The sequence below is a fragment of the Schistocerca serialis genome, chromosome 2 (assembly GCF_023864345.2).
Source record: "Schistocerca serialis cubense isolate TAMUIC-IGC-003099 chromosome 2, iqSchSeri2.2, whole genome shotgun sequence".
Classification (NCBI taxonomy): domain Eukaryota; kingdom Metazoa; phylum Arthropoda; class Insecta; order Orthoptera; family Acrididae; genus Schistocerca; species Schistocerca serialis.
Genome location: NC_064639.1, coordinates 546,886,642 through 546,911,216, shown reverse-complemented (window position 1 = coordinate 546,911,216; position 24,575 = coordinate 546,886,642). Strand labels below are relative to the sequence as shown.

The 24,575-nt window shown below is 44.9% G+C and overlaps 1 protein-coding gene across 9 annotated transcripts in view; it reads left to right on the top strand.

Annotated features, from left to right (window-relative positions):
• LOC126457526 (patronin) overlaps positions 1-24,575 on the top strand; it is a 403,664-nt gene that overhangs the window by 139,899 nt on the left and 239,190 nt on the right. For all 9 annotated transcript variants that reach the window (XM_050093876.1, XM_050093874.1, XM_050093879.1 and 6 more), the window contains exon 2: positions 6,928-7,023. In XM_050093876.1, the coding sequence (XP_049949833.1) occupies positions 6,928-7,023 (96 nt within the window). The remainder of the gene's footprint in view (positions 1-6,927; positions 7,024-24,575) is intronic.

Genomic DNA, 24,575 nt, shown 5'->3' with positions numbered 1-24,575 from the left:
GCAATCTCGAACAGAGAAAGTCTTTATTGGGAGCTTAGCAGCAACCACGTACCGGTAGCTTGAATTTGCGAAACTTGGTTTCAGCCAACCCAACGAATACAATTCAAAGGATACGCTGTTCTCAGAAACGACAGAGATGATGGAAGATGAGGAGGAGTAGCCATTTTGATTAGAGACACAGTTAAGTTTAAAAAATTGGACATCACTTTTAGGACAACAGAATGCCAGGTAGTTGCTGCTGTAATTTACACTCCTAACGGCGCATTCACCATCGTTACCTTTTACAAACCACCTAAGTGTAAAATACAAGATCTTTCACTGGATCAGATTGTAGCCCAGCTTCAAACGCCATTTCTCCTTTTTGCAGACTTCAACGCACACCACTCTCTATGGGATTGAGAAATAGATAACGCGGATGGCAGAGAGTTAGTTACACTTTTTGAAAAGTTCAATTTGATTCTTCTAAATGATGGTTCACCTACTGTGATACATAACCCAAACAGACGACCGTCGGCCGTCGATTTGACATTGTACTCTGTTGACTTCAACTCTGTAACGGAGTGGTCGGTCAAACGAGACCCCCTTGGCTCAGACCATTTCCCTCTGGAAATCACAATAGACTTACCTATAAACACAGTAGAAATTATCTACTCAAACAGCAGGTGGAAAATAAAGGTTGTTGACTGGCCAAAGTATACTGCAACAGTCCAGGTGAAGTTTCAATCTTTTAACAATTTGCTAGCCCCGAAAGAGGCCTACCAAAAGCTAATTTCAAAGGCGATGGTCATATTGGATCAAACATTACGTAGCTGTGGGTTACAGATTTCGGCAGAAAAATCGGTACTTGTTCCTTTCAGGAACCAAACTATGCCAGACTGCTTGAATAGTGTAAAACTTTATGGTCATAAAATACGACTAAAAGCCCAGGCGAGGTTTCTTGGTGTTCTCTTCGATTCTAGAATGAGTTGGATACCTCATATTCAAACCTTCTTCAGTATGTGTGAAAAAGCATTGAACTTTTTCAGATCAGTGACAAGACTATGGTGGGGGGCTCACCCCAACACTCTGCTCACTCTCCACCGCACGTTGATACATTCCCGCATAGACTGCGGATGCACCGTCTATCACACTGCTGCTAAGTACTTACAAGGGAACCTCCCCATCGCACCCCCCTCAGATTTAGTTATAACTTGGCACAGTGGATAGGCCTTGATAAACCGAACACAGATCAATTGAGAAAACAGGAAGAAGTTGTGTGAAACCGTGAAAAAATAAGCAAAATATACAAACTGAGTAGTCCATGGGCGACATAGGCAACATCAAGGAACACGTGAGCTCAGGAACGCCGTGGTCTCGTGGTAGCGTGAGCAGCTGCAGAAGGAGAGGTCCTTGGTTCAAGTCTTCGCACAAGTGAAAATTTTACTTTCTTTGTTTTTGCATAGTTATTATCTGTCCGTTCGTTCATTGACGTCTCTGTTCACTGTAATAAGTTTAGTGTCTGTGTTTTGCGACCGCATCGCAAAACCGTGCGATTAGTAGACGAAAGGACGTGCCTCTCCAATCGGAACCGAAAACATCTGATCGAAAGGTCATAGGTCAACCGATTCCTCCACAGGAAAACACATCTGATATATTCTATACGACACTGGTGACGGCATGTGCGTCACATGACAGGAATATGTTGTCGACCCACCTAACTTGTACACTTGGCGAATGGGTAAAAAGATTCTTCTACCTTGCCCGATTTAGGTTTTCTTGTGGATGTGATAATCACTCCCAAAAAAGTGATGAAAACATAAGAGTTTGTCACATAAACTGAAAATAAAAAATTAAAGTTTTCACTCGATGGAAGATTTGAATCAAGGACCTTTCGTTCCGCAGCTGCTCACGTTACCACGAGACCACGGCGCTCCTGCAATCCCAGTGTCCTTGATGTTGCCTATCCTCCCATAAACTACTTAGTTTGTATATTTTGCTTATTTTTTCACAGTTCCACACAACTTCTTCCTGTTTTCTCAATTGATCTGTGTTCAGTTTTTCAAGGCCTATGCAATGTGCCAACTTATAACTAAATCTGAGGGGGGTGCGATGGGGAGGTTCCCTTGTTAGCACTATTGGATAATACAGAAGCTTACGCATCTGTCTCGGAGCTATGCATTCTTCTCCCACCAACGTCCTTTTCCTGGAAGCATCAGAAATGCCTCCACATATTCTCAGAACAACGATGTGTGATAGTTATATCTTATAGCGGATGGCAGATACTAAACACCCACTGATAAGCTCAGGAAACAGTAGTTTTATATCTACATGCGGTACGAAGACTGGAAATATCTCCAAAAGAAAGTACATCGAAGTGAGGTTCTTCCAATGTTCCTATATGACTATCACAGCTCTTATCACGATACTCCTGTAACATACGTAGACTATTCCAGCAAAGGAAAAGGATATGGGCAGTTTTCACCTACATCGCTCCTGACAGTAAAGTGGACAGGATATCTTAAACTACACTCCTGGAAATTGAAATAAGAACACCGTGAATTCATTGTCCCAGGAAGGGGAAACTTTATTGACACAGGCAACAGAGCATGCACAATGTCGGCACTAGTACAGTGTATATCCACCTTTCGCAGCAATGCAGGCTGCTATTCTCCCATGGAGACGATCGTAGAGATGCTGGATGTAGTCCTGTGGAACGGCTTGCCATGCCATTTCCACCTGGCGCCTCAGTTGGACCAGCGTTCGTGCTGGACGTGCAGACCGCGTGAGACGACGCTTCATCCAGTCCCAAACATGCTCAATGGGGGACAGATCCGGAGATCTTGCTGGCCATGGTAGTTGACTTACACCTTCTAGAGCACGTTGGGTGGCACGGGATACATGCGGACGTGCATTGTCCTGTTGGAACAGCAAGTTCCCTTGCCGGTCTAGGAATGGTAGAACGATGAGTTCGATGACGGTTTGGATGTACCGTGCACTATTCAGTGTCCCCTCGACGATCACCAGTGGTGTACGGCCAGTGTAGGAGATCGCTCCCCACACCATGATGCCGGGTGTTGGCCCTGTGTGCCTCGGTCGTATGCAGTCCTGATTGTGGCGCTCACCTGCACGGTGCCAAACATGCATACGACCATCATTGGCACCAAGGCAGAAGCGACTCTCATCGCTAAGACGACACGTCTCCATTCGTCCCTCCATTCACGCCTGTCGCGACACCACTGGAGGCGGGCTGCACGATGTTGGGGCGTGAGCGGAAGACGGCCTAACGGTGTGCGGGACCGTAGCCCAGCTTCATGGAGACGGTTGCGAATGGTCCTCGCCGATACCCCAGGAGCAACAGTGTCCCTAATTTGCTGGGAAGTGGCGGTGCGGTCCCCTACGGCACTGCGTAGGATCCTACGGTCTTGGCGTGCTTCCGTGCGTCGCTGCGGTCCGGTCCCAGGTCGACGGGCACGTGCACCTTCCGCCGACCACTGGCGACAACATCGATGTACTGTGGAGACCTCACGCCTCACGTGTTGAGCAATTCGGCGGTACGTCCACCCGGCCTCCCGCATGCCCACTATACGCCCTCGCTCAAAGTCCGTCAACTGCACATACGGTTCACGTCCACGCTGTCGCGGCATGCTACCAGTGTTAAAGACTGCGATGGAGCTCCGTATGCCACGGCAAACTGGCTGACACTGACGGCGGCGGTGCACAAATGCTGCGCAGCTAGCGCCATTCGACGGCCAACACCGCGGTTCCTGGTGTGTCCGCTGTGCCGTGCGTGTGATCATTGCTTGTACAGCCCTCTCGCAGTGTCCGGAGCAAGTATGGTGGGTCTGACACACCGGTGTCAATGTGTTCTTTTTTCCATTTCCAGGAGTGTATATACAGGTGGCTCAAAAATGGGGTGGAAAATCATACCGGATGTGCTTTCTTCTGTCCAGAATCTGCGGAAGATAGGAAGTTTCAACTACCGGATGATGCTTCCATATTTCTCGCTGAAACTTTCGCTATTATAGAGGCAATCAAATATGCAAGATCTCTCAGAATACCCAAGGCAGTAAGAATCACCCGCTCAAAGCGTACTGAAATCCATTAGTTACAGGAACTGGGACAAAAGAACTAGTAAATACACTCTCGACATACTGGACCATTATCACAAAGCTAAGAAGACTGGCCAAATTATAGAATTTGCAGGGTTCAAATGACATTCCGGCAATCTATACAATGACAAAGTAGATAAACTAGCGAGAGATGCGATTAACAGTGGAAGACCTATGGACATTAAACTCCCATACACAGAATACCTCCTAAAAGTAAAACGACAAGCGATTCTCTCATGGCAGGAAGAATGGAATGAAAGCCAACAAACAAGAGGTGAAAGCTATGCACGTATACAGACATTCATACTAAGACGGACATGGTTTGCGAACTTCAAACATTCAAGGAAAATTATTACGTCCATTGTGAGAATGCGTCTCAATCATGGATCTTTCCCTGCCACCTATCATAGAATCGGCGTATCGGAGACATCCTACTGTCAATGTGAAGAGGAACAAATGGTGATGTAAATCATATCGTATTTCAGTGTAGACGCTCTGAGAAAGGCAGAGTCAACTTTTTAAAGGAGCTCTTAAGACTTGGTCACTGCCAGCCGCTTTGTACTATCCCAATTCTCGGAGACACAACCCGGAGTACATACGATGCCATATCCCAGTTTCTAGCGGAAGAAGACATAAAAATATAAAATGATTTGAACTTAACTAAAGAACTTAATTAACAAATAAATATTTAGCAGTCAACTGTGCTTTGTAATCTGATTACAATAATTTTGATCTGAAAACATATGAATGTATGCCCTAAACAGTATGTATGACGTAGAAAAAAGTTACCTTGTTATGAGTGTCAGTACAGTTATTTGTGATGCCTAAAACGTTTGTATCCTAGAAGCCAATGAAAAGGAAAAACACATGTATAATAATCTTTGCTTCTCTGGATGTTCGGGAAAACTACTGCAAATACACGTCTAGGACATGTTGAATTAGATTCACCAGACCAATAACTAAATGAATGGAAATCGTGCTCTACTTTAACCTTGTACGGTTTTGCGATGGCGTCATATTACCGAAGTTGCTAAATTTCAGGCAAAATCTTTTATTAGCCGTAAATCCGTAACTAAACGTTTGCGGACCTATGCTTATATGAACTTTTTTCTTCAGTTATACTTGTAGAATAACATATTAAAATATTTGCATATCTTCGTGAATCACCCTGTATATTGGCCATTTTCGAGGTGGTTGCTTTATCAGATATCTAGTTTCGCGTGCTACTGCGCTGTTAAAAAGGCTGAGGAATTTCTCGAAGGCATAGTCCAGTATTGTTGGGCATAATAATATCTGGTACAAAATAGCAGTGCTGTTTTATTACGGCTGTTTTCATACTACATCGAACACAGTAGTAATATAGCTACTTCGTCAAACCACGCGAAAGAATAATCATTGTGTGAGCGCCTCCACCTGTGCCTCGCTCGCGCTACCTACCATTGCTGATGCTCCAAATATGTCGTCAGCCCTCCGTAGATGTCTTTAATGCGAGCAATGCAAGTAGCCGGCTCGCCTCGCCACGCCTAATTTGGTCGTTATAGTCGCTGGCCTTAGGATGCCGTTCATTTCATTACGCATCCGAATTGCGGAACTGTTCCCCAGGCCTTTTTTCTCCGTAGTACTTCCTAGCACCAGATCCGTATTACACTGAAGTGGCCGGTTCTGCTAGTCAGTGTATTAATAATTTTTTCTGAAGAAACTTCCGTCTTCAAGGATTTAGAACACGTCGTCAAACAAGAATATACCATTAATGTTTACAAAATGAGACCACTCCAGGAGTTTAATGACAAATAATTTGCTAGGGACCATTTATTAATGTCCATAAAAATTCCAATAACTGACATTTTCAAAGTTATACTTGATTTTCTATTTATTTCGGTGTTTGTACAATTCACAAACAAAAAGCTTGGCTCGAGTTCGATGTCGAGTCTCGGTCCGGCACACAGTTTTAATCTGCCGGGAAGTTTCATATCAGCACACACTCCGCATTAGAGTGAAAATCTCATTCTAGAGAAAGCTTGGCATTTGTTAATATACTAACGAAAAATCATTAACATACACAAAGAAAAGTAATGATCATAAAGTGGGACTTTATGGGACACCACATGTAATTATTTCCCAGTTGTGTGATGAATAATAGTGTAATATTGGACTCTCTTGTACTGATACTCTTTGTTTCCTGTCAGACCCAGCAAAAGGATATTGCGATTTACACTGTCAAATACCTTTTGGCAGATTCTGGAATACACCAGTAGTGTATAATTTGTCCAACGAATAAAGTACATGTGCACTGTACGTGTAAATAGCTTTCTCAGTATCCCAGTACTTCATCAATCCAAATTGTGACATTGGCAATATATTTATTTGTAGTCTGATGGTTAAAAATACGCATATATATTACCGTTTATAAAAGTTTTGAGAATGCTGTAAAAAAATTAAAGTTTTATGATACTACTTTCACTTGTTCCTTATAACTTTTCCTGGTGTAGTGAGGGTTATATTCACATTATTGAAGGGATTTGTAATGGATGGTATGATATTCCAGCATATACTGACCTGATAACATCTTTTTAGTAACACTTATGAAATGCTTGTAAGTTTTACAACACTGCATGTTTTTCCAATGCATCATTTACTTTTAATACCATCTGCTTAACTTCATTTCATATTCTACCAGCTTCCTTTTTCACTATATTCCGTATTGTCTTTGTTTTGTAACCTGATATGATTCCTTTTCATATGATAATGGGAAATACAATGTTAAGATCTCATTAATAACATTAGTCAGACATCATCACATACATAGCCATACCTAACCTCTCACTTTTTCTTGTTCCAGGCTAAACAGCGGGCTTCAATCAAATGGTTGCTATCAAAAGCATACAACAACAAAGTTCCTGAAAACATCCGAGAACCTTTTTATCGTGACCATGAGGTAAAATTTATTTGGGTTTTGGTCACTACATGTTCATTTGTTTTATGTACATAATGAGTATACCACCTACACAAGTTATGTACTGTGACAGTTGGAAAACAGTAGCATGAGATTTCTGGACATCATACATATTCAAAACAGCATAAATACTTGATTGAAATATAACACATTCTTAACAGCTCAGCCCCCCTCCCAGATTTACTATCAGCTCAAGTATTTCACATTTTCATAATGCAAATCTGTGCATACATGGATATTCTTTCTGTACTCTTATGGATTACTATTACAGGTAGATTTTTGTATTAAAAGCATATAATTATTAATATAATCATAGAAAAAAGTTTAAATTTATTTAAGTAAAAAGACTATTTCTCTGAACATTTAAGTTTCCGCTAATAGCGACACACTCTTGAGGACACCAAAGCTTGGATTGTTAGTCCAAATATTCTTCAGCACTAAGGAGAGAAGAAAATGAAACATGAATGTGTAGATATTTGCTGGTGGAACGATGAAGGGTACAAAAAGAGTACCACATCTGAGAAATGGAGTATAAGAGCAGACAAGTAGTTAAGAGTAAATATAAACCAATGAGTGTATCAAGAAGCCAAAACAGAAATTTATCTTTGGTAGGCATCACATTTTATCAATTTAGAATGCAGATAGCAAAGTGACTGACAACCAAGAGAAAACAACATTGTCATTCAGATTACGTTACGTGTTTGTGTAGTTCAAGATATCAATCAGAAATACAAATATGTAATTGTGAAAATAAACATTTCATAAGGAATTTCAGGTGAGGTGTATAAACCCATGGAGATACTTTTGAGATGATTACATATGGAGCTGGAGGCAAAGCAATACGGAAGAAACTTACAAAATTGATTCCAGAATGCATGCTGAGAAAGAGAGAGAGAATCCCCCAAACCTGAATCAGTGTTGTAATTCAGCATCACAAGAAAAACTAGTATAGGCCTATCAGTTTGCTATCCATTACATGCAAGATAATCACTAGAACTGACACTAGACATATCCAGGTGTGTGTGTGTGTGTGTGTGTGTGTGTGTGTGTGTGTGTGTGTGTTTCTGCAGCTCTGAAGTAGTAGTCTTTTGAAAGATAAGCAATGTTTACCCCATCTTTTTAGGCACCTAGCAACCAGTCACTGCCACAGTTATATAGTTAGTTGTTAACTTTTTTCTTTCCATTATTTCTGTTTCACCAAGAACTCCACTTTACTAAAATGTAGAAAAGGGTACTACATTCTATGAAACAACACATTTGACCATGGAGTTTGCTCACGATTGTCGAATTAGATTTGTATTGTGACTGAGGCCATCGGGAAATTGATAAAAAGAAGATTGAATGACTATTCATCATAATATATAGCATTTGTACAATGAGCATTGTTCAAATTGATGAACAGTTCAGTTAGCCAGTTTCATATCGTCAAAATTCCATGACACAGACACAGACACATACTACTGTTTATTTCTTCATTACACATTTACTTGTCACTCACCGTGGCAAGTTTTTATCTTCAGCAAAGAACCCCAGTACTTATTTGACAGCAGCCTGAGATGACCTGGAGCCATCCAGGAGGGACTGGAACAAGGGAAAACCCTCCCCTATCAGGGAATTAACCCCGGAAACTCTAGAGCTAGTTCTGTACCCACTAGACAACCACAGCCCCAATTTTCACCAACAGGTAGACATACTCAAGAGGAAGATTTGTTTCATATTTATTACTGTTACACCCTCCAAGTCATAGAGCCTTAGATACTTCATGCTACCGTGCGAAGTCAGGTCAGGTCACTATTTTAAACTTAACCACAAAATAAATTTATTCTCTCTCTCTCTCTCTCTCTCTCTCTCTCTCTCTCTCTCTCTCTCTCACACACACACACACACACACACACACACACACACACACACACACAAAGCAAACTAACTAACTTAATAATTTAAGGTTATTAAGTATAGAATGGAGAGAGTAGGTTTCCAGTTGCTGATTTGTCCAAAGTTACTTCAATAATCCTGTTTTCTTTGAACATTTCTGCTTGGCTTCTCAGTAAATTCTGCCCTGATGCTAGTTTACTTAGTCCCTCAGGAAACTCATAACTCTTTCCTGAATGTGCGTGGCGAGCATGGGGCACCATGCTATCACAGTGTCTACTTCCTTTCGTGTGCTGGAACCTGTCATCTGTGACTATCCTTCTTTCTCTTGCTCTCTTTCTCATAATGGCAGCCTTCAATATCATCCTGACTGTTCCTTAGGTTCTGCCTTCCTTTCTCGGAATATTCATTCATTCATCCATTCATTCATTCATCACCTGTTTGACTGTAGTAGTTTCTGGTCCCCTTCTAGGTAAGAACACCTTAAATAGCACATACTTCATACACTGTTAAAGATGATGTGTGCACAGTACCTGCGTAGGCTGTTGTATGTGCTCTGAAACCAATGTGGTAGCCAATCCAATACAATGGAGTTATTGTGTACCTGTTGGGTTGAGCTCCCTGACGACACAGGAATCACACTGGTGTCTGAACTCCTAGTTCCACACCAGTGCCAAGGAGTAAATGCCTGTCTTACTGGGGCATCAGGACACCCAGCAGTGGCTATTGTGTGAGATAGCCTTTGCTGCAGCTAGGTGGAGTCCAATTGCAGAGCCCATGGTTGGTGGAGGTGGCATCAAGGCAGTCCTTACGGCTTCTTCATGCTTAATATCGACAACTGTAATGTGATCATTCAGTGGAACTGTAATGGATACTGTCACGTGGTAGAACTACACAACTGTATTTCCTGCTCTTCTGCAATTTACCTTTCGGTACAAGAAACAATTTTTGCTGATGGGCATTTCAAAACACTCTGTGGTTGTTATGCACTCAGTTGGAATAGTGCTGGGTCATATGTTGGGTTCTGTTCTTTCGTTTTTAGAGATGTCGTCGGCCAGTGGATTCCACTTCATACCACATTGGAAGCAATAGTAGTGCGGGTGCAAATGACCTTGATGATCTCCATTTGCAACGTTTACTTGCAGGCCAATTATTTGAGGTGGTCAGCTTACTCCAGCTACTTCCTCCCTTTTCTCCTATTTGGGGATTTCATTGCACACTACACCTTTTGCAGAGCTACATGTTGTCTGGTATAGGCCTTTTACCGGACAAATTTCTTACTAATCATGATCTACATCTCCTCAATGATGGTATTCTTCCCCGCTTCGTTGTCACCCATGGTGCCTTTTTGGCTGTTGATCTAACGATCTCCTGGTGACTACACTGCTTTGGTCAGTACGTGATGGTCTTTGACAGTGAGCACTTTCGAGTGATCCTGTCACTTACTTGCCATTGCCAGTTGTACACCTCTGCTTTGCCTTTGCCCCCGAGCAGATTGCATCATCGATGTTGCATAAGACATTTCCGATGTGATCACCTATGGTACTGCAACTGCTATTTCATTTCTACAGGTCGCTGGTCTGTGCCTTGGTGCACCAAAGACATGGTAATAGCTTGTCCAGAATCACCAAAGAGCCTTGCAGTTTACAGGTAATATCCTTTGCAAACCACCCATATCACTATAAAGTTATTTTGTGGTAAGGCTCACCATGGAATTAAGCAGAGTAAGAAGGAATGCTGGGAGCACTAAGACTTATTTCTGGGAACATATCCCTCTTCATCCCAAGTGTATGCAAGCTCTGTAGTCTTCTGGGCCATCAAAGACCCACAACTGTACCTAGTATCTTCTTTCAGGATGGTCTCTGTATGGACGTGTCATGCTCTTGCTGAATACCTTGTGAGCCATTTTGCAACTGCGTCTATGTCCTCTTCTCGTGAGCTGTGTTCTAGATCTGTAAGTGACAAATTGAAGACATCTCCTCTCTCCTTCACACCTCAGCATGTCAAATTATATAATGAACATTTCACTGACTGGGAATTGCTTGTGGACCCTATTTCCGTTCACACTCAGGTGATACAAAATCTTACTTAAACGGCTCCATCTCATCCAGATTATCAACTGTATTTTGCTTGTGGTGTCTTCCCTTTACAATAGTGAGATGGTATCATCATTCCATCCTTATGCTAGACAAAAACCTGACAACCATTGATAATTACCACCCGATTACCCTTGTCAATGTGCTCCGTAAACTGCTTGAAAGGTTGGTTACCTGCCAGTTATGCTCTGTTCTCTAATCTTAAGTAATTTTGTCCCCCAGTTGATGTGGTTTCTGGGCAGCATGGCCCACAACCAAACACCTGCTTAGCTTTTAAATGGCAATCTGCAGGGCTTTTACAAAATGCTAATGTCTCACTGCATTCTTTTTATTGATCTACATAAGGCATATGACACCGACATTTTACTTACTCTCCTTGTCTGTGGCGTTCGATGCTCCCTAACAGTTTTTAATTGTAAGTTTTTATCCTATTGGTTGTGCTGGTTTAAAATTTATACTTATCAGCTCTTCAGGGGTCCAAGGAAACAGTGCCCTACAGGGTCCATGCTGTGTGTCACGCCCCTCCTCATCACCATCAGTGAGCTAGTCCTGTGAAGCTGTTGAAGTCACTGTCATACCCATACCTAAGCCTGCAAGGACAAACACCTTCTTTGTAGCTACCACCCCATTTCTCTCACCAGCTGTGTTTGCAAGGTAATGGGATATATGATTCATTGCCGGCTGGCTTGGTGGCCCAAGTCTCGCAGCTTACTAACCACTTCACAGTATGCATTTTGAGTGTGCTGTTCATCAGTTGACCACAACATCACTTTGTCAACCCATATCATGAACAGTTTTCTGTGGAATTAAGAGACTGGGGCCACATTCTTTGATTTGGAGGAAGCCTATAACACCTGCTGGAGGACGGGTATCCTTACTCTCTACACGTGAGGCTTCCAAGGCTGCCTGTCCCCTTTCCTTCAGGAATTTTTAAAAGACAAGAGTTTTCAAGGTACATGTGGGTTTGGCCTTATCGGACACCTTTATCCAGGGGAACAGGATGTCTCAAGGCTCTGTTTGGAGAGTCCTGCTCTTCACTATAGCCTTAACCCTATTGTGGACAGTCTGCCGCCAGGCATCTCCAGCTCCCTTTTTGTGGACAACTTCGCAATCTGTTGCAGTTCTCCATGAATTTGTCTCCCTGAGTGGCATTTTCAGCGATGTCTTGATTGTCTTTACTTGTGGAGCATCAACAATGGCATTTACTTTTCCAATGATGAAACTGTTTGTATGAATTTCTGGTGGCACAATGGGTTTCTCTCACCATCTTTACTTCTTGTGCCTGTTGCTCTTCTGTTCACTGAAATTGTGAAATTCCTGGGGCTCACGCTTGATAGGAAGCTGTCATGATCCTCCCATGTATCTTACCTGGCTGTACGCTGTACCTGGTCCCTCAATGTCCCAAGGGTCCTAAGTGGTACTGCTTGAGGAGTGGATCAGACCACACTTTTCTATTTATACCAATCTCTTGTCTGTTCCAAACCAGAATATGAATGTTTTGTTTATTCATCTGCACATCTGTCCACCTTAACACAATCCACCATCATGGAATATGTTTGGCTGCTGGCACCTTTTACACTAGTTCCGTTGAGAGTCTCCAAGCAGAAGATGCTGAACTACTACTGTTATACCAGTGTGATGTCCTCCTCAGTGTATATGCATGCTGTTTGTCTTCCATGTCTGGTCACCCATCCTATGCCCTCTTTTTTTGGTAACTCTGTTGACAGTCACTATGGGGTGCACCCTTCGCCTGTTACCTCCCGGAGTTCGCTTTCAACTACTGCTCTACCAGCTTTACTTCTTACTACGTTTCATGTTCCCAGTGGGTGTGAACCCTTTACTGCCTTGGTTTCGTGCGTCGACCCCTGTTCATCTAGGACTTCATCTGCATCTCAAGGACACTGCTACGGACTCGATGTACCACTTTAAGTTCCTCGACCTTTGCATGCAACTTAGGGATAGTAACTTCATGCACACTGGTGGCTATAACACTGACTGTGGTGTTGGGTGTGCCTTCATCAGCCCTGACGATTTTCGGTATTGGCTTCCAGAAACAGCTCAATTTTTACAGCAGAGCTCTTCCCCCTCTATCACAGCATTACATCTGGAGACACAGGCTGTTAAATTGTCTCATATACTCTGATTCTGTCAGTGCCTCTCAGAGCCTCTATATGCTGTCCATAGTCCATCTTTTAGTGCAACAGGTTCAAGAATTGTTCCACTTGTTCGCGGGTGAGGGAGCCACTGTGGAGTTCATGTGGGTTCATGTTCATGGACATGTCGGTCTGACAGGAAAAGAGGAAGCTGAAACTGCTTCCAAGGCTGCAGTCCTACCTCAGTCTGCTAGCTCTTCCATTTCCTTGGAAGACCTCCTTGTTTCCATTTGTTTGCAGATGGCATCACTTTGGTTTCACCAATGTTCTTCACTTCATAGGAACAAGCTCTGGGGAATTAAACCTCTCAGAGCAGCTTGACCAACTTCCTCTTCAACCTTTCATTCCGAGATAGCTATTTTACCAAGATTGCATATTGGGCACTGTCTTTTTAGCCATCACCATTTGTTAAGTAGTGCTCCCCTACCGCTTTGTGTTTAATTGTATCAGCCTTTGACAGTTCCCCATTTCTTGACCAAATGCCCTTTTTTTAACTACTTAGATTCCAGTACATGTTTGCCATCTGAGCTATCAGCCATTTTAGGAGACGATGTGCGGGCTGTCGGCTGCATTTTACTTTCACCCCTCATAGCAATGAGACAAAGGACATTTAATCTTTAGTTCAGGACCACCGCTGTTTCTATGGCATATTTTGTGGATCTTTCTCAGAGGAGAAGTGCTTGTTTTTAGCTGCTTCCTTCCATTGATTGGGCTTAATGTGTAGCCACTTAACTTCTTTTATTTTCTAGTGTACCAAGGTTATGATATGTAACATCATTATGAAAAGGATAGTTGCTACTCACCATGTAGTGGAGATGCTGAGTTGCAGTAACTATAAACTCGTCCACAATTACTTCTCCTTTGAAGGCATTACCTACAAATAAATACGGGGTACAGCTATGGAAACCTGCATGGCACCATCCCGTGCCAATCTATTCATGGACCATGCAGAGAATAGGCACAACAAAAAGACTGTCACAAAATAATTTTTCAGCCAACCAGGCCTTTGTCAAAAAGGACACCACCCCCCCCCCCCCCACACACACACATTCTCTTTACGCAAATATAACTTGCACACACATGACCCACAGTCTCTGGCAGCTGAAACCAGAATACGAACAGCAGCGCATGATGGGAGAGGCAGCAGGGTGGGGGTAAGGAAGATGCTGGGGCGGGGAGTGGGAGGGATAGCAGGCCAAGGGTGGGGGGACAGTAAAGTGCTGCTGAGGGAGCATGCAAGGACAATGTGGAGAGAGGTTAGAGCAGCTAGGTGCAGTTGGGAGGTTAGATGGAGGGGGGGGGGGGGGGGGGGGTAGCAGAAACAGAGAGAAGTAAAAAGCCTGGATGTGCTGGTGGAATAGAGGGCAGTATAGAGCTGGAATGGGAACAGGGAAGGGACTAGATGGGTAAGGGCTGTGACTAACGAAGGTTGAGGCCAGGATGGTTTAAGGGTATGTAGGTTATATTGTAGGGAGAGTTCCCACCTGCGCAACTCAGAAAAGCTGGTATTGGTGGGAAGGATCCAGATGGCACGGGCTGTGAAGCAGTCACTAAAATAAAAAATGTCATGTTGGGCATTGTGCTCAGGAACAGTGTGGTCCAGTTGTTCTTTGACCACAGTTTTTCAGTGGACATTCATGTGGACAGACAGCTTGTTGGTTGTCATGCCCATATAGAATGCTTCGCTTGTAGATCACATGACCGGTTTCCCAGGTAGCCCCGCCTTTAATGGGTTAGGTGGTGATTGTGAGTGGACTGGAGTAGTGGGAGGATGTATGGGACAGGTGCTGCATCTAGGTGTATTACGGGAATATGTGCCATGAGGCAAGGGATTGGGAGCAGAGGTTGCCTAGGAATGGATGAGGATATTGTGTAGGTTCTGTCGGCAGCAGAATACCACTGCAGGGGGTGGGGGTGGGAGGGGGAAGGGTAGTGGGTAGGGCATTTCTCATTTCAGGGCACAAGAAGAGATAGTAGAAACCCTGATGGAGAATGTAAATCAGTTGCTCCAGTCCTGGGTGGTACTGTGACATGAGGGAAATGTTCCAGCAACCGATAATTTCTTCTTCTTCTTCTTCTTCTTCTTCTTCTTCTTCTTCTTTTTCCCACATTTCACTGTTTCAACCTTTCATGATTTTTTTTTTCCACATATTTGGTTGCTTTTTTCGAATTTTTTGGACGTAATTCTCTTATTTACTTTCGCGTTTCTTCCATCACCATGGGTCCTTTCTTCTTCCATCGGTATCAATACAGAAAAGTTTCCTTATCCATAGCCAGAACCTAGTCCTGCATACCGTTCCTACATTGTTGCTTGGCTCATGGAATCCCTCATCTCCAGCTGACACCCCTCTTTCCACAGTGACCTCCATTTGTTCAGATTCCACCAGCCCTTAACCCTCACCAACATAGCCCTGCAAAACCATATCTATCAAGCCCAAACCTCCTTGCTGTAGCTTCTCTCCGTCCGTAAAATTTTCCTGCTATGCAATCCCAAATTCCTGGGTCCTACAACACACATTGAAATTTTGCTCTCCAGGAACTAGAGCAACATGCACTGTGACACCTCAAAGAAACTCTCCACCCTGCTCACTTATTATTCACACCTTGGACTACAACTGTCCACCACCTCTACAACAACCTCCAGACCTCCCTCACTTCCCCTCATAGTTGGCAAACCCTGTCATTCAGACCCCATTCCAAAAATCCAGCAGGATCTCCAGTCTCTCTTCAAATCACTAGGCCCCTCACAGAACTTTTCCCCAGAGTCCATCCCTCTCCTCACCCCGACCGCTCCCCGCACCCCGACCGCTCCCCGCACCCCGACCGCTCCCCGCACCCCCACTTTCTACATGCTTCCTCAAGCACATAAACCCAACCAACCAGGATACTGTGCCCCAACTGCGAGTCTCTGCTTTTGTTGAACAACACCTTCAGCTATTACCTGCAATCTACCCTCTTGTGTAGAAGATACCGACCATTTCCTCCACAGACTCTCCGCAGTTCCTGTTACTTCATCAACAGTGCCCTGCTTGTCGCTATTGATGCAACCTCCCTTAGTGGTGGCATCCCTAATGCCAATGCCCTTACTGCTATTGAACACAATGTTGCCCTGTGCCCAACAGATTCCAAACCAATAACCTCCTTCCTAGTCCCCATGACCAACTATATACTCACCCACAATTACTTCTCCTTTGAAGGCATTACCTACAAATAAATGTGGCGTATAGCTATGGACACCTGTATGCACCATCGTGTGCCAACCTATTCATGGACCATCTAGAGGAGTCCTTTTTAAACACCCAGACTCCTAAACCCCCTCACCTTGTCCATATGTGTTTAATGACATCTTCTTGATCTGGATCGAGGGTGATTATTTTTGACAAAGGCCTGGTTGTCTGAAAGATTATTTTGTGACAGTCTTTTTGTTGTGCCTATCTGCAACTTGGCATTTCACTGCATGGTGAGTAACAACTATCGTTTTCATAATGTTGTTACATTGCATCCTGGATGTTCCATTGTTTGAAGGTTATGACATAAGTGCTTATGACCTCAGATATTTTTGTGCCCTAAAATAAATCACATGCAAAAAAAGATCAGTGGGCTAGATTATCTAGGCTGGTCCACGCATCACTCCTGCATTGTTTATCGACAACTTCTGTATTTGATACAGCTCCCACAGTGTAGCCTCGATTAACCACCACCTTCGAGGTGCCATCATGGTTTCCAATTGTGTCCCTGCAAAAAAAGTGGTCCATGCATTTTTTCCTCCATACCACTGTCCATTGTGATCTGGAACTGTACTTGGTTACACTGCACTTGGAAATCCTTACACTGTCCTTATTTTTGGAACTCTTCTCTGAAAAGAAGCTGAATTGGCTGCCCCATATTCGACAACTAAATACTAACTGCATGCCAAAGCTTAATGCACTTTGCTTCCTTGCATACAACTTTTGGGGTGTGCATTAGATTACTCTCTGTTGTATCTACCAGGCCGGGATGAAATCCTACGTTGGACTATGATTTACAGGTTTATAGCTCTATGGCAGCTTTGTCTTTGAAACTGTCAGCTACAGCCCAATGGTACCAACTCTTGATCACTTAAGCCATCGCTATTCAACAGTTTCCTTATTATGTAACAGTCTATTCTTTCTGCATACAAGAGGGCCATCAACCCCATGCTACTTGTCCTCGGGTGGGATTACCAACTGTTATGCGCCTCACAACCGTCTGCCAGGACCTCCACCTATCCTCTTCAGAAGAATGTGTTTTCTTGCACAACCCTCCTTTGTTGGTATCCAGGACATGAATTATGACCAAACTATTTCAAGGACCCACAGTCTGTCACCCCCATGACCTTTTGATGTTGTTTCTTTTCAGTTGTTCAGGAGTTTCATGGTGCTTTTATACAGATGACTGTGAAACCATGGACAGTAAGGGTTATGCTTTTACATCTACTGTCAATTAGGAACACCCTTTTTTGCTGGAAACATACAGTGTTTTAATGGCAAAGCCACTGTCTCCAGAATGAGATTTTCACTCTGCAGCGGAGTGTGCGCTGCCAGGAAGTTTCAGAAGCCACTGTGTTATTAAATGTGGCTCCCTTGACTCCGTTTCAATATACACTCCTGGAAATGGAAAAAAGAACACATTGACACCGGTGTGTCAGACCCACCATACTTGCTCCGGACACTGCGAGAGGGCTGTACAAGCAATGATCACACGCACGGCACAGCGGACACACCAGGAACCGCGGTGTTGGCCGTCGAATGGCGCTAGCTGCGCAGCATTTGTGCACCGCCGCCGTCAGTGTCAGCCAGTTTGCCGTGGCATATGGAGCTCCATCGCAGTCTTTAACACTGGTAGCATGCCGCGACAGCGTGGACGTGAACCGTATGTGCAGTTGACGGACTTTGAGCGAGGGCTTATAGTGGGCATGCGGGAGGCCGGGTGGACGTACCGCCGAATTTCTCAACACGTGGGGCGTGAGGTCTCCACAGTACATTGATGTTGTCGCCAGTGGTCGGCGGAAGGTGCACGTGCCCGTCGACCTGGGACCGGACCGCAGCGACGCACGGATGCACGCCAAGACCGTAGGATCCTACGCAGTGCCGTAGGGGACCGCACCGCCACTTCCCAGCAAATTAGGGACACTGTTGCTCCTGGGGTATCGGCGAGGACCATTCGCAACCGTCTCCATGAAGCTGGGCTACGGTCCCGCACACCGTTAGGCCGTCTTCCGCTGACGCCCCAACATCGTGCAGCCCGCCTCCAGTGGTGTCGCGACAGGCGTGAATGGATGGACGAATGGAGACGTGTCGTCTTCAGCGATGAGAGTCGCTTCTGCCTTGGTGCCAGTGATGGTCGTATGCGTGTTTGGCGCTGTGCAGGTGAGCGCCACAATCAGGACTGCATACGACCGAGGCACACAGGGCCAACACCCGGCATCATGGTGTGGGGAGCGATCTCCTACACTGGCCGTACACCACTGGTGATCGTCGAGGGGACACTGAATAGTGCACGGTACATCCAAACCGTCATCGAACCCATCGTTCTACCATTCCTAGACCGGCAAGGGAACTTGCTGTTCCAACAGGACAATACACGTCCGCATGTATCCCGTGCCACCCAACGTGCTCTAGAAGGTGTAAGTCAACTACCCTGGCCAGCAAGATCTCCGGATCTGTCCCCCATTGAGCATGTTTGGGACTGGATGAAGCGTCGTCTCACGCGGTCTGCACGTCCAGCACGAACGCTGGTCCAACTGAGGCGCCAGGTGGAAATGGCATGGCAAGCCGTTCCACAGGACTACATCCAGCATCTCTACGATCGTCTCCATGGGAGAATAGCAGCCTGCATTGCTGCGAAAGGTGGATATACACTGTACTAGTGCCGACATTGTGCATGCTCTGTTGCCTGTGTCTATGTGCCTGTGGTTCTGTCAGTGTGATCATGTGATGTATCTGACCCCAGGAATGTGTCAATAAAGTTTCCCCTTCCTGGGACAATGAATTCACGGTGTTCTTAATTCAATTTCCAGGAGTGTATTTAGTGACTGTTTGAGCAGTCTTCAAGCTGTTGTGTTGACCAGTGTAACTTTTGGGATATCTGCTGTTGAGAACCTTCTCTCAGGACATAGCCTAATCTGTTGTCCTCCTTTGGGTCCCATGTTATGTCGGTATCCCAGGAAGTGAACTGGCTGACCATTTGGCTGGAGAAGCAATTACTCTTGCTGCCCCCCCCCCCTCCCCCCCCCCCCCCAACCTATCTTTTGCTTTGACGATCCTAGGTGAAGATTTGCAGGGACCACATCTCTTCTGAGTATATGCTTGGCGAACATGGGGCTCCCGCTCATTCAGCTCACTTCCCTTTCCGTGCTAGAAGACCAACCTTATACTGTTCTTTTCTCCTCTCTGCCTTTCTGTTGAATGGTTTTCTTGGTGCTGACTGGGCTTAGATTTGGTGTAAAATTTTGGGCACCTCTCTCTCTCTCACTCTCTCTCTTCTGGCACTTTATACAACTTGTCATCTTTCACTACATGGTCTCCGTTGTGTTGAGTTTGAGATTTTGCAGATTGTGCCAGGAAGGTTGCACAACTTGATGTACATTATACCTTTTGTGACTTTTTATCATTGCACCGTGGTGGTGGTGGTGGTGGTGGTGGTGGTGGTGGTGGAGTAGGCTGTTCGCTGAGTACTTGCACATTGGGTAGCCCTGTAACCAAGCAGGGATTGCAGTATTGATGCCTGCACTAAAAACTTCCTGTGTATGCCAAGGAGTATGGGCCCGTCATGAAGGGGCATGGAAAAGCTAGCCAACCGTTGCCCAGCGAGGTAGCCATTGCTGTGGCTTGGCGCCACCTTTGGGGAGAGCCCCATTCAGAGTGGTTGGCACCAAAACGGATGACTCACAAAAGATGCAGCTCAGTCATATTTCCACTGATGGCCGCACAGCCTCAGCAGTCTCTCCTGAAGGAAAGGTTTACTACAGTACATAGCAATGTGACCCCACAATGTTTCCTTCCCTGACTGCATGTGGGAGGAACATAGGTCTAAGAAACAAGGTGATAAATACTCCCAACAACACTTAGCTTGCTCTAGGACCAATGTGAATTCTTTTCTGCCACGAGGCATTATTCTTGAGGAAAGGTTTGGGAAAGTGGAAGCAATTTTGAAACTGAAAAGTGGTTAAGTTCTGATTAAAACCACATTCCCTGCTCAGTCATGGCTATTGCTCACCACCTCAGTGGCTCAGCATTCATTTGCTGAGTTTGGGCTTGGCGACCCCAGGGTTCCTGAGCTGGGGACTGGTAAGTGCCGCCAGTCTTATGTTACCATAAGTTCTGGGCATGCTTAAATGACCACTGTATGGCGCAGCAGTGGAACGTTGTGTGTTGCAGGGAGTGGGGATCTTGGCTTGACTGCTCAAATCGCGAGGATGGTAAAAACCTCTATAAAAAAAACCTCAGCCTCAAGGTTGTGCTGTGCGCTGATGAGATGTATGGCTGTTAAGGTGGAACACTGGTTAGCGGACAACATCTGAGGAACCTGCCGCACCTCAGTTGTATGAGGCTTACTCAGGCACGTGGGGCTCTTTCTGAGTGGACCATTGTTTCCTTATCTTCTTGTGGGACCGAGATGGAACCCTCAAAATCATCTTCTTCTCCCAATGGGAAGGGTGTACTACTGCCTGGGAGTATTCACAACCAATCCTCCAAACGAATGAGGGAGGATAGTCCTCCTGGTAACCTGTATCAGTCAAATTAAAGTAACAGAGCTCAAGGAATCAGAAATCAAAATGTGTGTTTGGTCATTAAGAGGGAGGGGAGGTATGAAAAAGTGTCCCCCTTCTATATCCATAAAGGCTTGGAAGGACTTTCTAGAAGCCTGAAGTCTATTAAGCTGCTGCAGAATGATTCCCTACTGGTCAAGACTAACAGGGCAAAGAAGGTGGAACTACTTAACGAAGACCAAAAACTTGGGTGGATATGATGTTACTGTTGAACTGCTTAACTCCCTTAACTCTAGCAAGGGTGTGGTCACATGCCATGACATTATGGATATTGACATAGCTGAACTTCAACAGGAATGGACATTACAGTGGTAGTGGACCTAGAGCAAAGGATGTGTAAGAATAATGGAGAAATTGAGAAGACCGCCCCCTTCATTGTGTCCTTTAATTCTCCAACTTTGCCTGACGTCATCATGGCAGGTTCCCTCCGACTTATGGTTAGGCCTTATGTACCTAACCCTATGCGGTGCTACAAATGCCAGAATTTTGGTCACACAACGCTATGTTGTGGGGGTTAAGTGACCTGTGGGAAATGTGAAAAGGCAGCCCATGAAGCTGATATTGACTGTTCACCTCGAGCAGTCTGCGTTAACTGCTCTGGGATCCACCCAGTTTGGAGCAGAGACTGCCTTGTTTTTGCAGAGGAATAAAAAATTCAGGAACTAAAAGTCACCAAGCAGATCCCCTGTGCTGAAGCCAAAAAAGGAATATAGGGAGATGAAACCTCCCATCTTTACCACTTCTTCTGCTTCCATTATGCAGAAACCTGTTCCTAAGGTCAATGCCTCGAAGCAGACATCGTCCAGTGTACAACCATCCACCACCACCACCACCACCACCTCCTGTACTTGCATGTGTACATGTCGAAGCAGAACAAGTAAGGATAAAGCAATCCAAGCAATCTCCACAGAAAAGACCAGTAACAGTTCCGTAGTGAGTGTCAAGAAGACATACGACAAGCAGAGAGCTTCTCAATGCCCCCCCCATCCTTGAAGGGACAGGGTGCAGGGAAAGGTTCACGACGTTCAGGTGAAAAGCTGTCCCGAGCGCCATCAGACATCATTCTTTCACCTCTGACTGATGAGGAGGACATTATGGAGTTAGATGCCTTGGATCCAGACAGCCCCTCCACTCCCCCTTGCTCTAAAAGTGCTTCACCTCTGCAGTGCAAAGATAGGGGTTAATTAAAACCACGTTGATGAAATGGCTTCCATCCTACAGTGGAACTTGCAGGGGTTCAGGACGCATGTGGAGGAACTCCGTCTCTTCTGAAGGCAGACCACTGTGTCGTGTGTCTCCAGGAGACTGATTTCTATCAATCATACACCCCAGAGCTGCGAGGCTATGCACTCCACAAAAAAGGACAACCTGAGTGGGGCGAGAACTAGGGGAGGCATAGGTATTTTCTTCAGTACTGAGTACCACTCCTCGTCTCTCTCTCTCTCTCTCTCTCTCTCTCTCTCTCTCTCTCTCTCTCTCTCTCTCTCTCTCTCCAACTTTACAAACAGTTCCTGTATCGGTGCACATGCTTCATTTGTTGACAATATGTTCCGTTTACTTGCCCCCACATGATGCACTTGATGAAGAGGCCCTAACAGACCTTATTACACAGCTCCCCTGCCGCTACATCCTTTGTGGTGATTTTAATGCTTACAATATGCTTTGGGGCTCTGCAGCTACCTGCCCCAGGGGTAGAGCAATTGAGAGGCTTCTCATGTCATCATGCGTATACTTGCTAAATGTGGGACAGAGCACTCACTTCTGCACACAACTGGGCCGTTCTTTGCCATTGATTTCTTTCGTTGCTCTCCAGTTCTTGCTCACACTGCTCAATGGGAAGTGGTCGATTACTTGCACAGAAGTGATCACTTCCCGATCTGGATTCACCTGCAAGATAGGGTGGAATCAGTAAAGCTGATTGGACACTTTATAGCCAGTTGGCCTAGTTCGAATATTGTGCGAATGTTGAGGCATGGGTGGATCACATTACCAAAATGATCCACCACATTGCTGCAGCATCCATTGTATGGTCTATGAGACCTGTCCCGTGGTGGAGTGCTGAATGCCACTCTGCAATCAGGACTAAGCGTGCGGCTCTGCGTAGGTTTGAGTGCCAGCCAACAGCAGAGAATCTCGCAGCCTTTCGAGCGGCGAGGCCAAATTATTCAAGAGAGCAAGAAGAAGGTGTGGCAACAATTCCTGAACTCCATCAATTTTTCCACCAAAAGTTCCGTTGTGTGGGAGACCATCAGGAGAATTTCTGGGAGAGGAGGCAGGTACCACATGGCTGCTGTAATGGGGAACGGCACTCTCCAAACCAATCCACGAGACATTGCCTAGACCATTGCACTGTATTTTTGCCACAGTTACTGCAACAGCCAGTTGGGATTCAGATTTCCAGTGCCACAGAGCTGTTGCTGAGAGATGTAGTTTGGAGTTCCAGTCCACCTCTGATGAAGATTACAACTTCCCATTTTCCATGTGGGAGCTGGATTGTGCGATGTCAGCAGTTCATGACAAGTCCCCTGGTCATGACAGGATCCATTACAGAATGCTGCAGCACCTCACAAGGTGAAACAAGGCTGTCCTCCATGCAATTTTTAATTGCATTTGAGCGTCAGGTCACTTTCTCGACTCGTGGCGTGAGGCAGTTTTAATTCTTGTTTTAAAACCTGGGAAAGACCATATGTCCCCAAGTAGTTAATGCAGTGTTGCCCTCACTAGCTGCATAGGAAAGATCTTGGAGTGGATGGTCAACCACCACCTTGTCTGGATCTTACAAGCCAGGCAAATACTTAGTCGCTAACAGTATGGGTGCAGGAGGTATCGCTTCACCTTTGATAACCTTGCCTTCCTGGAGCAGCTATACAACAGGCTTTCCTTCTAGATATATGTTTTGACACCGAGGAGGCCTACGATACTATTTGGAGATGTCTTATCCTGGAGCAGTTTCATGAATGGGGATTTTGTGGTTGTCTTCCTAGTTTTATTCATTCCTTCCTCTCGCCACGATATTTTAGATACCGAGTCAGTGATGTCCTGTCTTATCACTTTGCGCAGGAGAATGGTGTCCCTTAAGGTAGCTTTTTAAGTGTGACTGTCTTTGCGTTAGTTATTAATAGCATTACGTCCATAGTGAAAAGACCTGTCCAGTGTTCTTTGTTTGTGGCTGACTTCCCTGTTTTTCTCTTCTTAAAGCCTCGCAATGACAACACGTCAGTTGCAGCTAACTTTTTGATATTTGGATAAATGGGTGCAGAAGAGTGGCCACAGAAGAGTGGCTTTAAGTTTTCCACTGAAAACTCTGTGCATGTTCTAAAACCGTTCTGGTTCCACTTCAAACTTCCCTGAGTTGAGGTTGAGTGACACTGTCCTTATGTTTGAAGACACTATGAGGTTTTTGGGCCTCATATTTGACTTTAAGCTTACTTGGTACTACATCTTAAGGACCTGAAAAAATGGTCACTTTAGGCTTTAAGTAGTTTAAAATATCTTAGCCACAGTACATTGGAGAGCAGACAGGGCTTGTCTTCTCTGGTTTTACAGGGCATTTGTGCGATCTCAGCTCGATTATGGGTGCATGGTGTATGTGTCTACGAGACCCTCTTATTTAAAGATGTTAGA